The 16248-nt window shown below is 39.0% G+C and overlaps 1 protein-coding gene across 2 annotated transcripts in view; it reads left to right on the forward strand.

Annotated features, from left to right (window-relative positions):
• The window catches only part of LOC306862702 (insulin receptor substrate 1-B-like), a 50159-nt gene that overhangs the window by 3281 nt on the left and 30630 nt on the right, over positions 1-16248 (forward strand). The window contains exon 2 of one of the 2 annotated variants that reach the window (XM_079405621.1): positions 12213-15596. In XM_079405621.1, coding sequence (XP_079261747.1) covers positions 12213-15596 — 3384 coding nt within the window. The remainder of the gene's footprint in view (positions 1-12212; positions 15597-16248) is intronic. The other variant, XM_079405622.1, reaches the window with a different exon arrangement.

Below are 16248 nucleotides of genomic sequence, written 5' to 3' on the forward strand. Positions count from 1 at the left end.
TACCTCCATAGTTGCTTTCTGGTTGAGGTTGACCTTTTGATGAGATGGACAACTGTGAGATGACCTGTGGGAATGTTGTCCATAAGCACTTTTACACGTCTTAATGCATTTACTCCCAGTCTGTATTCTTTACAAGCATTACTAGCCATGATGATTGAGAATCTGTCCAACAGCAATTTGCCCCCTGCTGTTCAAATTACACTGGGGATGAAATTTCAGTTGCCGCTTTCATCTGCTTTGATTCATTCATTCGCTATTCATCATTGACTTATTCCTTTAAACATTTGTTTGCTTTACACTGATCTTTTTCATGTATTCTTTCATTCATTCTCTTGCATGCATCAGTTATCGACATATCGACATAACTTCACTAACCACTTAGGCGTTAGATATTGTATTTATTAAATTTAACAAGGCTTTTAAAATATGGATCTTTGCTTTGATGTTTACATACAACTGAGATTTAACTGGTAATTACAACCTTGGATATTTACAGAAAAGCACAAGAATTTTCACCCTGAACAACTATTGCATTGTGGCTAGGGAGTTAAGTGATGCAAACAGTTGCATATTTTCCCTTTGACTAAGGTTTTGGACTTGCAGCTGTCTATTTTGTTGGTATATTTTCGACTAACCACTTACTGAACACAGAGACCACAGTCATTAAAAGCATCAACAGTGGAAAGTTTTGAAAACAGTAAAGAACAATGCTGAACAATCTGGTCTAGGGGCTGAACTTAATGAAATATCCAAGCACATGTACATGCAGACAAAGCTAAATACAGTCGGTTTTAACTATTTTTTTCACATAAAGGAAGTGTTTAGAGGAGTGTTTATCAGATGGGCCAAATAAACATGCATTGCACTTTAAAGGTTTGGGGTTCAAAAAAGAAATATTAAGCAGCACAGCTGTTTTCAGTAATAATAGGAAATGGTTATTAAGCATCAAATCAGCATATTAGAATGATTTCTGAAGGATCATGTAACACTGAAGATAATTGATGCTCATTCAGGTTTTCCATTACAGGAATAAATTGCATTTTAAAATATATTAAAATATATATTTTTTATCAAATAAAATGTTGATCACGAGAGCCTCCCTTCAAAAGCATTAAAAAATCCTACCGACCTTAAAACCTTTTAAAGGTAATGTATACTTTATGTGAAAAAGAGGGTCCTGGGAAACCCACCTGCATTCCTGATGTTGTATGGATTTCTAATGCCAAATTCAATTGAACAAATAGCAAGCAGACTCGGCGCTGTGAGCAGATATTCGATGTTCTGTATTTGTACAGTTGAAAACAGCAGTAAGAAATTAGGTTGTAGGAACTGGTTTTCTCACCATTGGCACCACTGGACGCATATGGGCATTACTTGCAGGTGATACACACTGCACTATACAAGGTGTCTGGTGTTTTGAGATCAAATGTACCTTTCTGATCAAAAATAATAATTAAAAAGGCCTTTTAGTCAGTTAAATACTTGGTTTAGTTTGTTACAAAGATAAAGTCAAATCATGCATGTAGCCTATTCTGACTAAATATGAAAACAGAAATGACCTTTGTGAAATCAAACTAATCTTTCTTTTTACTTTGCACAGCACCTCACTACATTGCCGCTGCTGTTTCAAGGAAAACAGTGTGTTTGTGTATTAGTCTGTGTGTATTTGTACAGTATGTGGCTGTGATGCCAGTCTGGCTCATGGTCAATGCTCAAAGGTTAAACTTCCCTAAGCCTCACTCATCTCCTTAATGTGCTGGTAATTATTGTCTCTGTGAGATTTTGGACACACACACACACAGCCAACAGCAGTGAAAGCTTGTTCTATTTTAACTGCTAAATCTGATGTAATGAAGCAGATCACAGAGTTGCCTATACTACTGTTTGACCCCAATGTACTCCGTATTACAACTTAGCCTGTCCTTAAGTGCTGTTAAACATGACCAGATCCTGAAATGTAAGCCTGTGACAAAAATATCCTTTAGGCTCCTCCTTTAGTGCATATAAGTAAATTCACAGGACTAGCCCAGCAACAGCTTGCTTCTGACTGTATTATTAAGTTGCTTTGAATACAAACCTTAAGATTAAACCTAGTCCCAGACTAAAATGTAAATCTGAGCTGTTTCAGCTCAGACTTACATTTGTTTGTGCGTTTGTTAGTGCGTTTGTTTTGTCTTTCAGCTGAAAGAAACTTGCACTGACTGATCTTTAAAAAATATCAGTGCGTTTGTTTTGTCTCAAGATGCACATCAGTAATGTTTTTTCTAAGGCATGTTAATAAAAAATTACTTAAATTTCCTAATTGAACAATGGCCTAATCCTGGCTTAGTCTAAGCCCTGTCTGTGAAACCAGGCCAAAGTCTGCTAAATAAATACACTGTATTTAAGTAACACATATTTACATTATGATAATCATATTTACATTATGTAAATTTACATTAAAATTAAATACATATTTAGTAAGATTTTTTGGTCATTTCAGAATAAACAAAATATGAAAAAAAGAAAAAAACTATGTTTTATAATAATTCTAAGAATATTTGCCAGAATCTGTTAATCACAGTAGCGATGGTAACCACATGCAGCTCTATGCAACAGTGACAGTCAGTCATGCTGGTTTATGGTAAACATTTAAAATCAATGATACATAAGCCTAATAAGTACAGAGCGTTGAATGCAAATTAGCACAGAGATTAATATGTTAGCTATTTCAGCCTGTTTTCTCACATTATACACACCCTCACACATATGTTGTGCCAAAGTTGACTTAATTTTATTTCTTCCTGATTTACTTAGCTGTGTTGTGAAAATATGTCTATTGTTTTCTTTTATGGTTGACTTTTGAGAATTGTGAGTCAGAGAAAGATTGTTGCGTTCACTTGTTCAGGACTAGAGCAATATTTCTTAAATATACAATTCTAGACTGAGCCTAAAGAGAATGGATTAAGACATGGCAGCAGTAGTATGGTGGCAATCACTCAGCCGCTGAATCACCACTTAGCCTGAAAAGACTTCTGGGAAATCAATGATTGTAGTTCTCATGACTTAACAAATCAGTGCTTTCGTGGAAATCTGTTTCTTATTTTTATGTCTTGTTTTGAGTAAAAATGGCTTGTTTTTAAGGCTTTTTATCTCTAACTGGTAGTGGCACAGTTCACAGTGTACCAAACAGCACTATCATCGGCGTCATTTACAGTCCACAGTCTTTACAGTCTTTCTCAAACACAGAAAGGAACTTGCAGTAGGCTACTAAAATCACAAAATGTAATGAAAAATCCTCTGATTTACTGCTGAAATTCTGTTTTATTGAAATAAAGAGTTTAGGGTGGATAAGGACCCAAACAGCTAGACCACTGATTTATGCTTAATAATTACATTAGTTGCTTAAAAATGTACAGTGTGAATTTAGTTTCCAAATTGAATGTTATATAATGATTGACACATAATATACACAAACACTAGTCCATTTGTGTATTATCTTACTCGTGCCTGAGGGATACTGCGATGCCACCTTCGAGAGTTACACAAGCTCTCAGTATTTTTCAAATCTCTCACCTGTAATTAATAACTGTTGAATTACAGGTACGTCATCTTACAAACATTGGACGATTTTCCCTCACGATGTATTCATTTTGGAGCACATCATTGCTCACACAGCAGTACTTCAAAAAATACCATGACATGAAAAGTGACAGGAAGTCTGTGATTTCTGCACCATAGCGGCATCAAATGGAATCACAATCTGTCTGAGTGTTTGAGGGAACATAACACGAGTCTCCTCGTTGTTTTCAGTTCTGCTTGACATTCCAATGAGTTGAAATTCTGTGTTTAACTCGTACTTGTGTTTTATAACAAAATGAAAACATATACACTAAAAATATCAAGTTTTGATCAAACTGAGTTGGACCCTCACCACCAAACTTGACATTGTAAGTTCTTGCTGTTTATTAAGTAGCTCATACTAATTTACTAAAGTTAACTTAAGTTCTTATGCAATGTCAACTTTTTCTACATTTAATAGTAACCTTTAAAATAGAGTTTGCCTGACAAAATGGAAGTTGGATGTTTTACAATGTGTGCAAGAATTGGAATGGGCTTTTAAATGAAATCTGTTTAAGTAAGTGTGTGTGTTTGTGTTTGTGTATGCGCTCATTGGTCAGTATCAGCTACTGATGTGGACAGCAGACTCTTCCTCTCGCTTGTTACATCTTTCATCACTCCAACTCTGGTTTGGCAGAGCTAGAACCACTAATATGCTTCCATATGGCACTGAAACCAAAAACCACAAGCAGATCTGGAAACTTCATGATAATGCTGACCAGCAAAGGGTTCATCTGGGTTAACATGGCAGTGCCAGCATTTGTGTGTTTTTGTGTGTGTGCAGTGATAACAGAAAACACATGTGTGAAAGGAACTTAAAAGATAGTGTGTTTGTGGGTAGGGGACGCTTGTGCATTCCTGGTGGAAAAACTAGATAAACTATTCTAAAGGTTGCTGGGTCAAGCTTTTTTGTGAAGGTGACAAACTGTTGAGTCTTCTCAGTTTGATCAAGATCACTCCGTCCTCAGGAATCACGAAAAATATTTTCTTATGTAATATATAATTATATATTTTTGATGTGTAAATGTGTGAAGGAATAGTTTACCCAAAAATGGAAATTTGATGAAAATGTATTTACACTCAGGCTGACAGTCCTCTGTCGTGTGTGTCATGTGTTCCTGCCTCTTGTGCCCTTATTTGGTTTGTTTCCTGTCCTTGTCTGATGTAATCATTATTTATTCGTGTCTAGCCATGTTCGTTAAGTTACCTGTGTATTTATAGTCCTGTCTGTGCAATGTTATTTTGTCTGGTCTACTCGTTACTCCCCGGTGTTCCTGTCAGTGTCTGCCTTGCCTTGCCTTGATGTCCAGTAAAGTATGTCATTTGAGTTTACCTCCTCGTATGCGTGTTCCTTGTTCCTCCCTGCTGTGTGCACCGTGACACAGGCCATCCAGGACATAGATGAATTTGTTTCTTACATCAATTGCTCACCAATGGATCCTCTGCAGTGAATGGGTGCCATCGGAATAGAGTTCAAACAGATAAAAACATCACAGTAATCCACACGACTCCAGTCTAATTAACATCTTGTAAAGTAAAAATATGTGTGTTTGTAAAAAAACAAATTCATTGTTAAGATGTTTTTAATTTCAAACCATTGCTTCTGACTAAAACCCTCTATTTACAATATTGCTTTCTCCAGTAAAAAGTCGTCTTGTCTGAATCACGAGAGAAATATGCACAGATTAAGCACAAACAAAAACAGTTGGACATCACAAGGCGTTAATTTATGAACTGGAGTGGTGTGGATTGCTTGTGGATTATTGTGATGTTTTTATCAGCTGTTTGGACTCTCATTCTGACGGCACCCATTCACTGCAGAGGATCTGTTGGTGAACAAGTGATGTAAAGCTAAACTTCTCCAAATCTGTCCTGTTAAAGAAACACATCTACTATATATCTTGGATGGCTTGAGGGGTGAGTACATGTTCAGCAAATATTTTATTTTTGGGTGAACTATTCCCTTAATATTTACACTATGTTTTCGTGTAATTGCTTACAATTTGAAAATGTGGAAAATGTGTTTCTACAACAGAACTGCATAGCATTGTCTATTTAGTGGAATTTGTTTTGAACATTTCTGACTGTCTGTGCAGCTGACATGCTCTTGGCTAACACAGTAAAATTAATGCTGTTGCATGCTGCTCTGCTTTGTGACCCATTGAATAAACTTTATATTATTTATATATGTTTTTGATTAATGTAAGACTTGCAAATAACAAACAAAATACGTATGTAATTATTGTTTGGAATAGATGTTTTAGCTCTGTTTAATGCTTTTGTAAATGGTAAATAGTTTTGCATGAAGTTACTAGTATTCCCTTTGGTGAGTGTTCCGTAATGTTGGTAGAACAAAATGTTCTCAAGAGTTGAGCCACTATCTCACCATTGACACCCTAGGAAATATTTTGTGATTTGTGTCAAATTGTAAGTAAGAGTTATCTACATATAGAACGCATATTGAACTTAAAACCACAACAGCTGCTTGAACTTACACACTTAAGCTTGTTTGAGTTAGTATGCATTTAAATACATATCTTTAGCATCTTAAAGTGTTTCACAACCAAAACTGTAACTTAGATGTGACCTTGAAATTCTTTAGCGTTTATGTGCGAGTACTTCTGTTTGCTGAGGGCAAAGGCAGTAGGGGGAGACTTGAGACAGACAGGGACACTTGGCTGTGAGTGGCTCTCATACACACAGCTGTTTCTCTACTCTGCTGCATTCTGCTTATCTTTCAAAGCACCAGGAGAGAGAAAGATATGGACTGAACTTTGGCCCTAAAAAGGCCTTATTTTAAAACCCTTACTGTATGTGCTCACATGCACACAAATCTCAGTTGAATTGCTCTTTTGTTGAAGCGATTGTTCATATTACTGCCCTTACGAAAAATAAGTTTATTCAATTGTGCTATTAGTAAACTTCTTTTAAATTAAATATAGGAAAGTCTACTTTTAGATACCCAGGTGAAAATCAAGTACACTTCCATAATGTACTTAAAGTGCTCTTAACATACTATCTTTGTATTTAAAAAATGTATTTAGTTACCACTTGTAGTACACTTGAACCCATCTTTCATTTACTAGTACACTCAAGTGTACTACAAGTGGTAGCTAAATACATTTTTTAAATACAAAGATAGTATGTTAAAAGTGCAATTTAGTTCATATTCATGGTGTCTCAAAATAGCCCAGTTGAGTACACTTAGATGATCTTAAGTTTATCTTAAGAAGTACTAAATGATAATTTTTAGTATATTAAGTACAAAATTAGTGTGCAAAAAAAGAGCACTTTAAGTACATTATGGATGTGTTCTTGATTTTCACCTGGGTATAAATCATCAGATATAAAACAGCATCAAAACTGTGTAATGTTATGGAATAAAATGTTGACCAATGAAGAGGTAATAATAACTGTCGAGCTTTGGGGTGTTGATTTACTCCATCTACGTTTTGATTATCATTATAAATCCAATTCATAGTCTTTTGTTTTTCAGCTTTTTGTTCAAAATGTTATTTATTTTTAATTTATGAAAGTTACCCACATTCAAGTGTTTAAAAAAAAAGAATGCATGAAGCTAGAATAAAATGTTTTTGTTTACAGCAGATACCCTGTTCTTTCTGTTGACGTTTTTGTATGTTCAGATATTCATATAACAACATATATACAAATTAATACCTAAATTGGGACATAGTAGTATACTTAAAGTATGATGTAAAGTTCACTTAAAGAACTTACGAGTATACTTGCGGTATAAAACTACTAAACTAGTAGTTTACTGAGACTACACTTCAAAGTGTACTAAAAATGCTACAAGAATTTAATTAGTAAACTATCAGTATACCTATAAGTTCAACAAGCTACAAACTGGTTGTGTTTACTACTGTTATACTTAAAGTATATTTAAAAGTATACGTTTATATACTAGAAAATGGGCCAATTTAGTCCCAAGGATTATTGAAATAGTACACTTACAAGTATACTACTAGTACACTGATATTTGAATACTTACTACATAAAGTATACTTACAAATATACTTGAACTTTAATTAAGTATACTTAATAAAATAAACTTGAAGTTTACTACTTTTTGGTAAGGGTGGCTGTCACACCTCTTTAAGCAGTTAGCTGTTAAAAAGTTAAAACGAGTGTATCCAGTCAAAACTAATTTTATTTGCATAGCATAATGTATTCAAGTTGATGCAGTCATAATAAATAATACAATTCACTTGACTAAAACCAGTTCATTTAGATTTTCATGTTCATTATTCGGATTTTACGTCAACGTGTTTATTTATTTACAGACAGCTGCGATTTGTGCTGCGTCTACGCTTCAAAGCAACGCTTATGTAACAGTGCCTCTTCCCCTCAAATCCCCCGATCTCCCTCCATCCCGTCCCTCTGCTGGTGTAAGGTAACACGCATACCGCCAGCACGGCTATGCTGGCCTCCTCCTCCAAAACACAGAGTGAGTATGATGACGGCAGACTTAAGCTCAGATGGAGCCACAACATTGGATCAAATATGGTTTATGGTTCCAAACGAATCAAGATTAGAATTTTTTTTTACTAATAGCATATGATTAGATATGGATGTGGCCTCTAGCTGAATATAAGGTCATTTTGTTGGTTTGGTTTGTGCCATACACTGTGCCACAGCTGCAGTGATCTTGCCAGTCTTCACCGCATTGTTATTTGTGGCCTACTGTTTGTGTGTGTGCTGAACAATTATCAGTGTGTCAGTATCCATTCGGCCTGTTTGTCTATATCTAGATACCTGAAAGCAGATAGGTAATGTTTATTAAGCAAGAAAGGATTAAGCTTAAAGCTCCAGTAAACATAAACTATAACAGGCACGATACACACAGCAGGGAGGATCAAGGACACGGAGACGAGGACGTAAACTCAAACGATACTCTTTAATGTCGACATGGCAGGACAAGGCAAGGCAGACACCAACAGGAACACCGGGGAGTAACGAGTAGACCAGACGATAGCTCACAGCACAGACAGGACTTAAATACCAGGGATAATAAACGAGCATAAACTAATTACATTTAACAAGGACAGGAAACAAACCAAATATGGGCATGGAAACACAGGGAGCACGTGGAAACACAAGACACACACAACAGAGGTCTGACAGATAGTGTCTTTTTATCTGTGTTAGTGATTAAAATTACAGGACACTATATACAGTGTGTGTGTTTGTGAGTGTATTATATATATATATATATATATATATATTTATATAGTGCGCTTCTTATGTTTATGTGTGTATACACTACCATTCAAAAATTTGGGTTCATAGTTAATGAGAATTGGACCTTAAAGTAAAATCTTAACGCCTACAAACTTTTGAATGGCTATTTGTGTATGTTTGTGCATGTGTGTATGTGAGAAATACTGCCATAGCAGGAGAGATAGACCAGGACAGGAGGATAATTAAATGGCCATATTTAATCTGATCTAGAGCTAAGGTAGATGACCATCATGCAAAATCAGAGGGAAACCAAGGGCAGTGCAATTAGATTAAAATGATAAAAAGAATATTTGCCTTGTCTCCCTTTGTGTAAGAGCAAGGGTGAGTGTGTGTGAGGTTTGAAGGTGCTCTGAATATTTAGATACTGTAAGCTTGGTTGGTCTGTTTGACCATTGTTATGTATTTATAAAATAATTGACTTTTTTCTTTAAAAAATTTTCATCCCAAATTCTCGAATGGAAAAAGCAGTGTTTTCCAAGCACCACAGTCCCATTGTGTTATACTCCTTATAAGCTCAATTTACAAATGACTTCTAGTTATCTTTGCATATTAAGCCAAATTAAAGGGAAGCATTTTAACATTTAAGTTCATCTTTAACTGATTTAAAGATGCATTAAACGTATTAGCTATTTTTGGTTTTCCCATAAACACATGCTGACACAACTGTCTTTCTTCTCATGAAAGCTTTAGTAAAATGCTAATTTATGTATGAGCCTGCTGCCATGTTTTTTGAAGACATCACTATACTGTTTAGCAAGGCCCTCGTAATTTTAGATGTTCTGTGAAATGCTGTTCTCATGAGATCAGCAGCCAGTTGCTTCCTAGAATGGTGCGAGCATTCCCACCTATTCTGGCGCAGGATGCACAGTTGCTCAAAGTAGCTGTTAAAATGTTGATCGTGTTCATATGTGATTTATTTATCACAATATCAAAGAGAGGGATTTGATCGGAACGGAACGTAATGTTCAACAGATCAAAGGTACGTGGACCACAGCCAGCCTCAAGTGGTGGGTGGTTATGTTTAAATAAATTTGAAGCAAGTGCTGATTATGAACACCAAGCATTCTGTTAAAGGAGTCTTTGAAAGAACGAGGGGTGGCTGTTTAGCATGGTCTTATGTCAAGAAAAATCCATGCACTGAAGAAGAGACCCAAGACATATCTAGTAATATAATACAGACTTGCAGGTGAGCTCTTTTGATCTTGTCCAACTTGTAACCATCTAGCAATCACCCAAAACAATGTAGAATCCATCTAGAAATGACTGGACACTCAGAACAGAGTTTTTCAGAAAATCTCTTTATTTCAGTTACTATTATTACTATTACAGTTACTTCAATGCTCTCATTTTCTTGCTGTTCAAAAATTGTCCAAGAGCGTAGGACCGGCAAAGAGAGAACCTTGTTTGAATAGTCATTAAAAAGTCATGTGCGGCTTTGTCTATGACTCATCTAACGCAGGCTACCAGCCTCACTTAAGTTCACACAAGCATCCAGGGGGGCCCACATCACATAAAATCACACACACGTACAGTGGGGCAAACCACCTTTGAATGAAGCTGCTCATTCTTCAGTTTAAGTGAAAGAGCAGAAAAAATACACACAATTTTGTGACCACAACAGAAATATTCTGGAAAGAAGGTGTCCCTTCTTCCGCATGCTTGGTGTGCTTTTTGTGCATATGGTTGTAATTCTCTCATTTGTGTTGGAAGCATTGTGATGCTCAGATTCACAGCAAGATACTGGGTACAATGATGTGTTTTTGAGTGTGTATTTCCAAGCAATATGTACGCACACTCAAGAACTCACACATTTTCTAACATGCTCTTGTTTACTAGGACACTAACAATCTGACTATATTTAGTGTCATAAACACATAAATATGAATTATATAGTATTGGTATAGTAGTATTTAGTATTTTACATAGTATAGTAATGAGAAGTTCATCTTGCTCCAATATTTCCAGATGATAGTGGGGTGTTGACACAGTTGGTACAATTATCCAAACTGTTGGGAAGCAAATTTTAGCCTAGAGAGTTATGATGGAGGGGGGGGGGGGGGGGGGGGGGGGGGGGGGGGGGGATTTAAAGAACGAGTTCCTTCAGGATTGTGAGCATCTTGTGTGTTTTCACAGAACTGTTGGTTGTAGGACTTCGCCAGCTGTTGTGCTAATAGATAGTGAGAGAAAGAAAGCCTTTACTAATAGTGAACACCTCGTCAATCTGTCGTCTGATTTGCACACTGTAACTTTTTGTTGTTAACCAGGTACTTCATGCCTTACCTTTCAGATAACAAACAAAGGAATTGTTGAAATCTCATGTGGGTGAACACAGCCTGCCGAGAGGAAAGTTGATGAATTGAAGATGGCATGCTTTCTCAGTAGGAAAATTCAAGAAGTAACCAAGCTAATGGCCTCAATGTAAAGGTTTTTCTAAAGAAAATAAATGGGACTGGAGAAAGTTTGGCACTGCCAACCACATTGTTCTCATAATTTTTCAACCCATGGCTATGCATCTATATCTTTGTTGAAAACCAACAAAGGCTTGTATGATAGAATGTTTCCTTATCTTATATCTTTATGACTGTACATCACAACAGAAAGGCCCTGTCTCTGACTTGCCTACGGCATCAAATGAAGGTGCTTTATTCAAAATGCTAAGCACCCCATAAGGGTGGTGTTTGGGGGCAGAAGGGTTCTGTGAGGCGTTTCTCTGGCTGTTTGCATATTTTTTTACGTATATTTGGCAAGCTTGTTGGTGTGGCCAACATGCAGTATAAGTAAGCGCTTATTCCAGAATAAGCACTTACTTATCAAAGCACTTACTTAAAAAGCATCTTTTGCAGCTCATAATTATTTATGTGTGTATGTAGGACACAAATTGTAATTAAAAATGTTTTACTATATGGGAGACATTGCACACACTGCAATTTTGACTGTTGACTCACAGCTCATCTCAGATGAGTATTAAGTGTTCATTTGCAGTTTATTAGTTATGGTCTATTGACTTGAGTCATTATCAGTGACATTTGTGCTCCTTGTTTGCACTTTATCTAACAAACCACTTCTAGTTTTAAAATATGAAGCTCTCTGCTTACTCAGGCATTTCTAGAATTAAGTGTATATTTGCTAAATTGTCTTTTGGTTATATTCACATTCTCATTGGTGTTACATGATGCATCACATGAATTACAAAAAGATTGTTAGTTATTTGTAGATTATTTATACCTTATGCATTTTTTATTTAAATATCTTTATTAAGATGTGCTTACTTTCAGTTTATAAGATGGGTTGCTAAATTTACCTTGTGGTGTAAGGTTATACTTACATGTTTGTTTTCTTTCTCTCTGTAGGTAAAGCACTCTGTGACAGTGCGAATGGGGGAGATTATGGTGTACCATCCCCTGGCCCCGCCTTCAAGGAAGTCTGGCAAGTAAAAGTTTGGCCTAAAGGTCTGGGCCAAGCCAAGAACCTTGTTGGCATCTACCGGCTCTGCCTGACTGAAAAGACAGTCAACTTTGTCAAGCTGAACTCTGATGCAGCTGCTGTCGTGCTCCAGCTTATGAATGTGAGGCGTTGTGGTCATTCTGAAAACTTCTTCTTCATGGAGGTGGGTCGCTCTGCAGTAACTGGACCTGGAGAGTTTTGGATGCAGGTGGAAGATTCTGTGATAGCACAGAATATGCATGAGACTCTGCTGGAAGCCATGAAGGCCCTGAGTGAGGAGTTTCGCCAACGTAGCAAGTCTCAGTCAGCTGTCGCTGGAGCGGGAGATGGCACCACTGCATCAAATCCTATTAGTGTTCCCTCTCGACGACATCACCCCAATGCTCCACCCAGTCAGGTTGGATTCACAAGACGCCCACGGACTGAACCACCAGGGACTACTGGAGGCTGTAATAGCACTTCTCCAACCTCTCGCCACAGCTTTCCACGAACACGAAAGTTCAGTGATGGTGGAAAAGTTGATAATGGAGGTGGTGCAAAAGCTGGAGGGACTGCATCATGCTCAGGTACCACGACTAATGGGTCATGTTCCAATACCCCAATACTGAGATCAACATCTGTTCGCGCTCCAACCCCAGTCAAAGTACAGCATGCGCTAATGAGATCCACCTCAACCCCTGCTCCTTCAGCTGCACCAAGTCTGCCTTGTGGCTCAGTACATGGATCTGAGTTTTGTGCAGTAGGAACTGGGACAAGCAGCAGTGGTGTGGGTGGTAATATTAACATGTACAGTCGAATACCTCTCCGACAGCCCTCTGTCTCTGGTTCTCCTAGCGACTACGGTTCCTCAGATGAATACGGCTCCAGCCCTGGAGAGCACTCTCTGCTAACCCCAACAATGCAGGCAGGGTCTGCAGACAGCTCAGGTGGGCATTCTGTTGGGGATGAAGAATCCAACTACATCGTAATGAGTCAGAGAGGAGCATCCAAACCTCAGCCTGGCCAAAATGCATTGCCACAGACCAGGAGAGTTCTGAGGCGCTCCTCTAGCAGAGAATGTGAAGCGGCGCGCAGGATAATGAGCAAGCGGGCTTCCCTGCCACCCATGGCCTTGGAGAGACTTGCACCACACCGTCGAGCTGGGGAGGAAGCTGTTGAAGAGGACGACTATGCAATTATGACTCACACCACCAGCCGAGAAACCTTTGGATCAAGGCAGGATTCTGGAGCATCAGCAAGCGCAACAGGATACTTGGAGGTAGCTGCAGAGCTTAAAGGTGATGCTGGTAGTGGTGAAATGGGTGTCCCTGATGTCATAGGAGGAGCCAATAGAGCAGTGGATAATGGCTACATGTCCATGTTGCCAGGAGTTACAGCTCCCCCAGTATCCCTTTCTCATTCCCTCACAGTAACAGTTTCAGATCCAGACTCAAAGTCTGCTGATGACTACATGGCCATGACCCCCAATAATAGCATTTCTCCCCCACGGCAGATCCATCCACCACCTTCTGGCACAGATGGCTACATGATGATGTCTCCCAATAGTAGCTGTTCACCAGACCAACGAGGGGTCTCTACTGCCTGGGTCGGCAGCAGCAGTGCTGACAGCCGAACTGGCAGCGACTACATGAATATGTCACCTATCAGCGCCCGCTCTGCCAATAGTACCCCGCCACCAGCTGAGCCCCACAATCCATCTGACCAACATTTTCAGCAGCCTCCACCTAAGATGGTATTTTCTTACTATTCTCTACCCCGCTCCTACAAACACAGTAGTTCAACATGCTTTGAGGAAGGGCCAGGAAGAAGGAAGCATTTGGTTAATGGTGGCCGAGGTCTGGGTGGAGGTATGGGGCTTGGTAATAGCAAGTCCAAACATCAGGAACCTCCCGTTGGCCGACATCTGTCCCTTTCATCGTCGTCCTACTCCTCCAGTTCTGCTAGCAGCGAGAGCCTAGGTGAAGGTGAAGAAAAGGCTGTCAGAGTGGCAGGAGCAGCAGCAAGTACTCCAGCAAAAGATGCTGAGCAAGGACACTTGCAGCAAAGGCAAGGGTGTGGAAGGGTAAAGCAAGGACATCCTGGTCAGAGGGTCAGGCCTCTTAGCCTGTTTGTGGATGTCTCTAAAGCAAACACTTTACCCAGAGTCCGTGAGACACCCCTTCTTCCTGAGCCTAAGAGCCCTGGGGAGTATGTCAGTATTGAGTTCAAGGGTGAGAGTTACCTGAAGGCAGGAGGTAATGGAACCAGAGGATTTCGGCACGATGCTTCTCTTCCACCCAGTACCCACCGCAACTTACCCAGGCCTACCTCTTGTGTTGCTGGGTTCTTGCCTTTCTCGCATATCTCCTCCACCCCCATCCCTCCATCAACTGCCTCTGAGTATGTCAATATGGAGCTAGGAGTTTCCCCATCCCCGTCACCTATCTCCCTCACGTCACTTGGATTTCCCCCATTCCCCACTCCTCCTGTCACGCCTGCAGCAACCCCTAAAGCTCATGATGAGCACAGATCGGCAGTTCTAAATGATGATGATGCAGAGAGTGAGATGGGACATAGAAAAAGCAGGCAGGTGTCAGAGCCGCAGCCAGGAGACTCACCCATAGCATGTGGTGACTACACAAAAATGGCCTTTAGCCTGAACTCAGGCAGCACGTTAAGTTCTACATTACCAAAAGCCTCTTTGCCAAACCAGCCTGAGTCAGTAGTTCCAGCCTTGGGTTTGGGACTAGGACTAGACTTTCCACTTGCCAAAGTCCCAAACCCAGATCACGGGGCTAAAGTAATCCGAGCAGATCCTCAAGGTCGTCGACGCCACTGCTCTGATACGTTCCAAGCTCCTTCCTCGCTTCTTTTTTGCTCTGCAACATCATCTTCTTCTGCATTCCCTGATCACACCCAAGTGGCCCGTCGGCTTGGTTTTGAGGGTATGCTTTGGGGGAACAGTGGCTCAGCAGACATCTCATCTCAGTACGTCAACACTGGACTACCCAGTCTATCTGTTTCACAGACATCCTCCATGGAACAGGGCCTCAATTACATAGACTTGGACCTGGCTAACAAGGAAAGCTCCCACACTGCCACAGATGAACAAGCAGCTGTCCACACACCTGTCGCCCGTATCTTTTCCTCTGTGCTGGGTGGAGGAGCAACAGGGGGTTCTGTAGGATCTGGAGGTTCAGGCGGTAGTGCTTCAAACCTCAACATGTACGCTAGCATTGACTTCTATAAGTCAGAGGAGCTGCGGACACACCAAGGTAGCAGCAGCAGCAGCAGCAGCAAAGAAGGTACAGGTAAGATCAGCTTGAATTTCAAAATGAGTTTAGTCTAAAAAGTATGAAATCCCGAATCTCACAGTCTAAAGTTTATTCATATCTTCTGCAAACTGAACAGATTTGTCATACAATTTAGTGCATAAGTTTGCATGCTCCTTTTACCTCCTTAGTTTACAGTATAAATCACTTGCAGAAGAAATAGCAGTCTTATTTTTTATTTAGTACTGCTCTTCAGAATATTTCATGGGATATTTCCCACAAGAAGAACAAAACAAAATAATAAAATTTACACAATCGTCCTGTTTAAAAGTTCACTTCTTTGGTTTTAAATATAATTTTCACAAAACATACAGTCATTGATCATTGCAAAAGCTGAACTGTTAAGATGTATACCTTGAATGCAGTGTAAGTTACTGTGGATAAACGCATCTTCCAAATGCATAAAATGTAAATGCACACACCACAATAGAAACCAAGGTGATTTAAACTTTTCAAAAGGATAATTTGTGCAAAATCAGTTGTTATATTCTCTTGTGGAACATTCATATAAATTACATGAAATGGCTTGTACACTGAGGTCTGTAATCAATAAAAAAAATAATTTTTATGATCCCTCTTATTTTTAATAAATGAAAAACATCTTGCAGATTCTGCAAGGAGTATGAAAACT

The sequence above is a fragment of the Barbus barbus genome (genome assembly GCF_936440315.1).
Source record: "Barbus barbus genome assembly, chromosome: 1".
Taxonomy (NCBI): domain Eukaryota; kingdom Metazoa; phylum Chordata; class Actinopteri; order Cypriniformes; family Cyprinidae; genus Barbus; species Barbus barbus.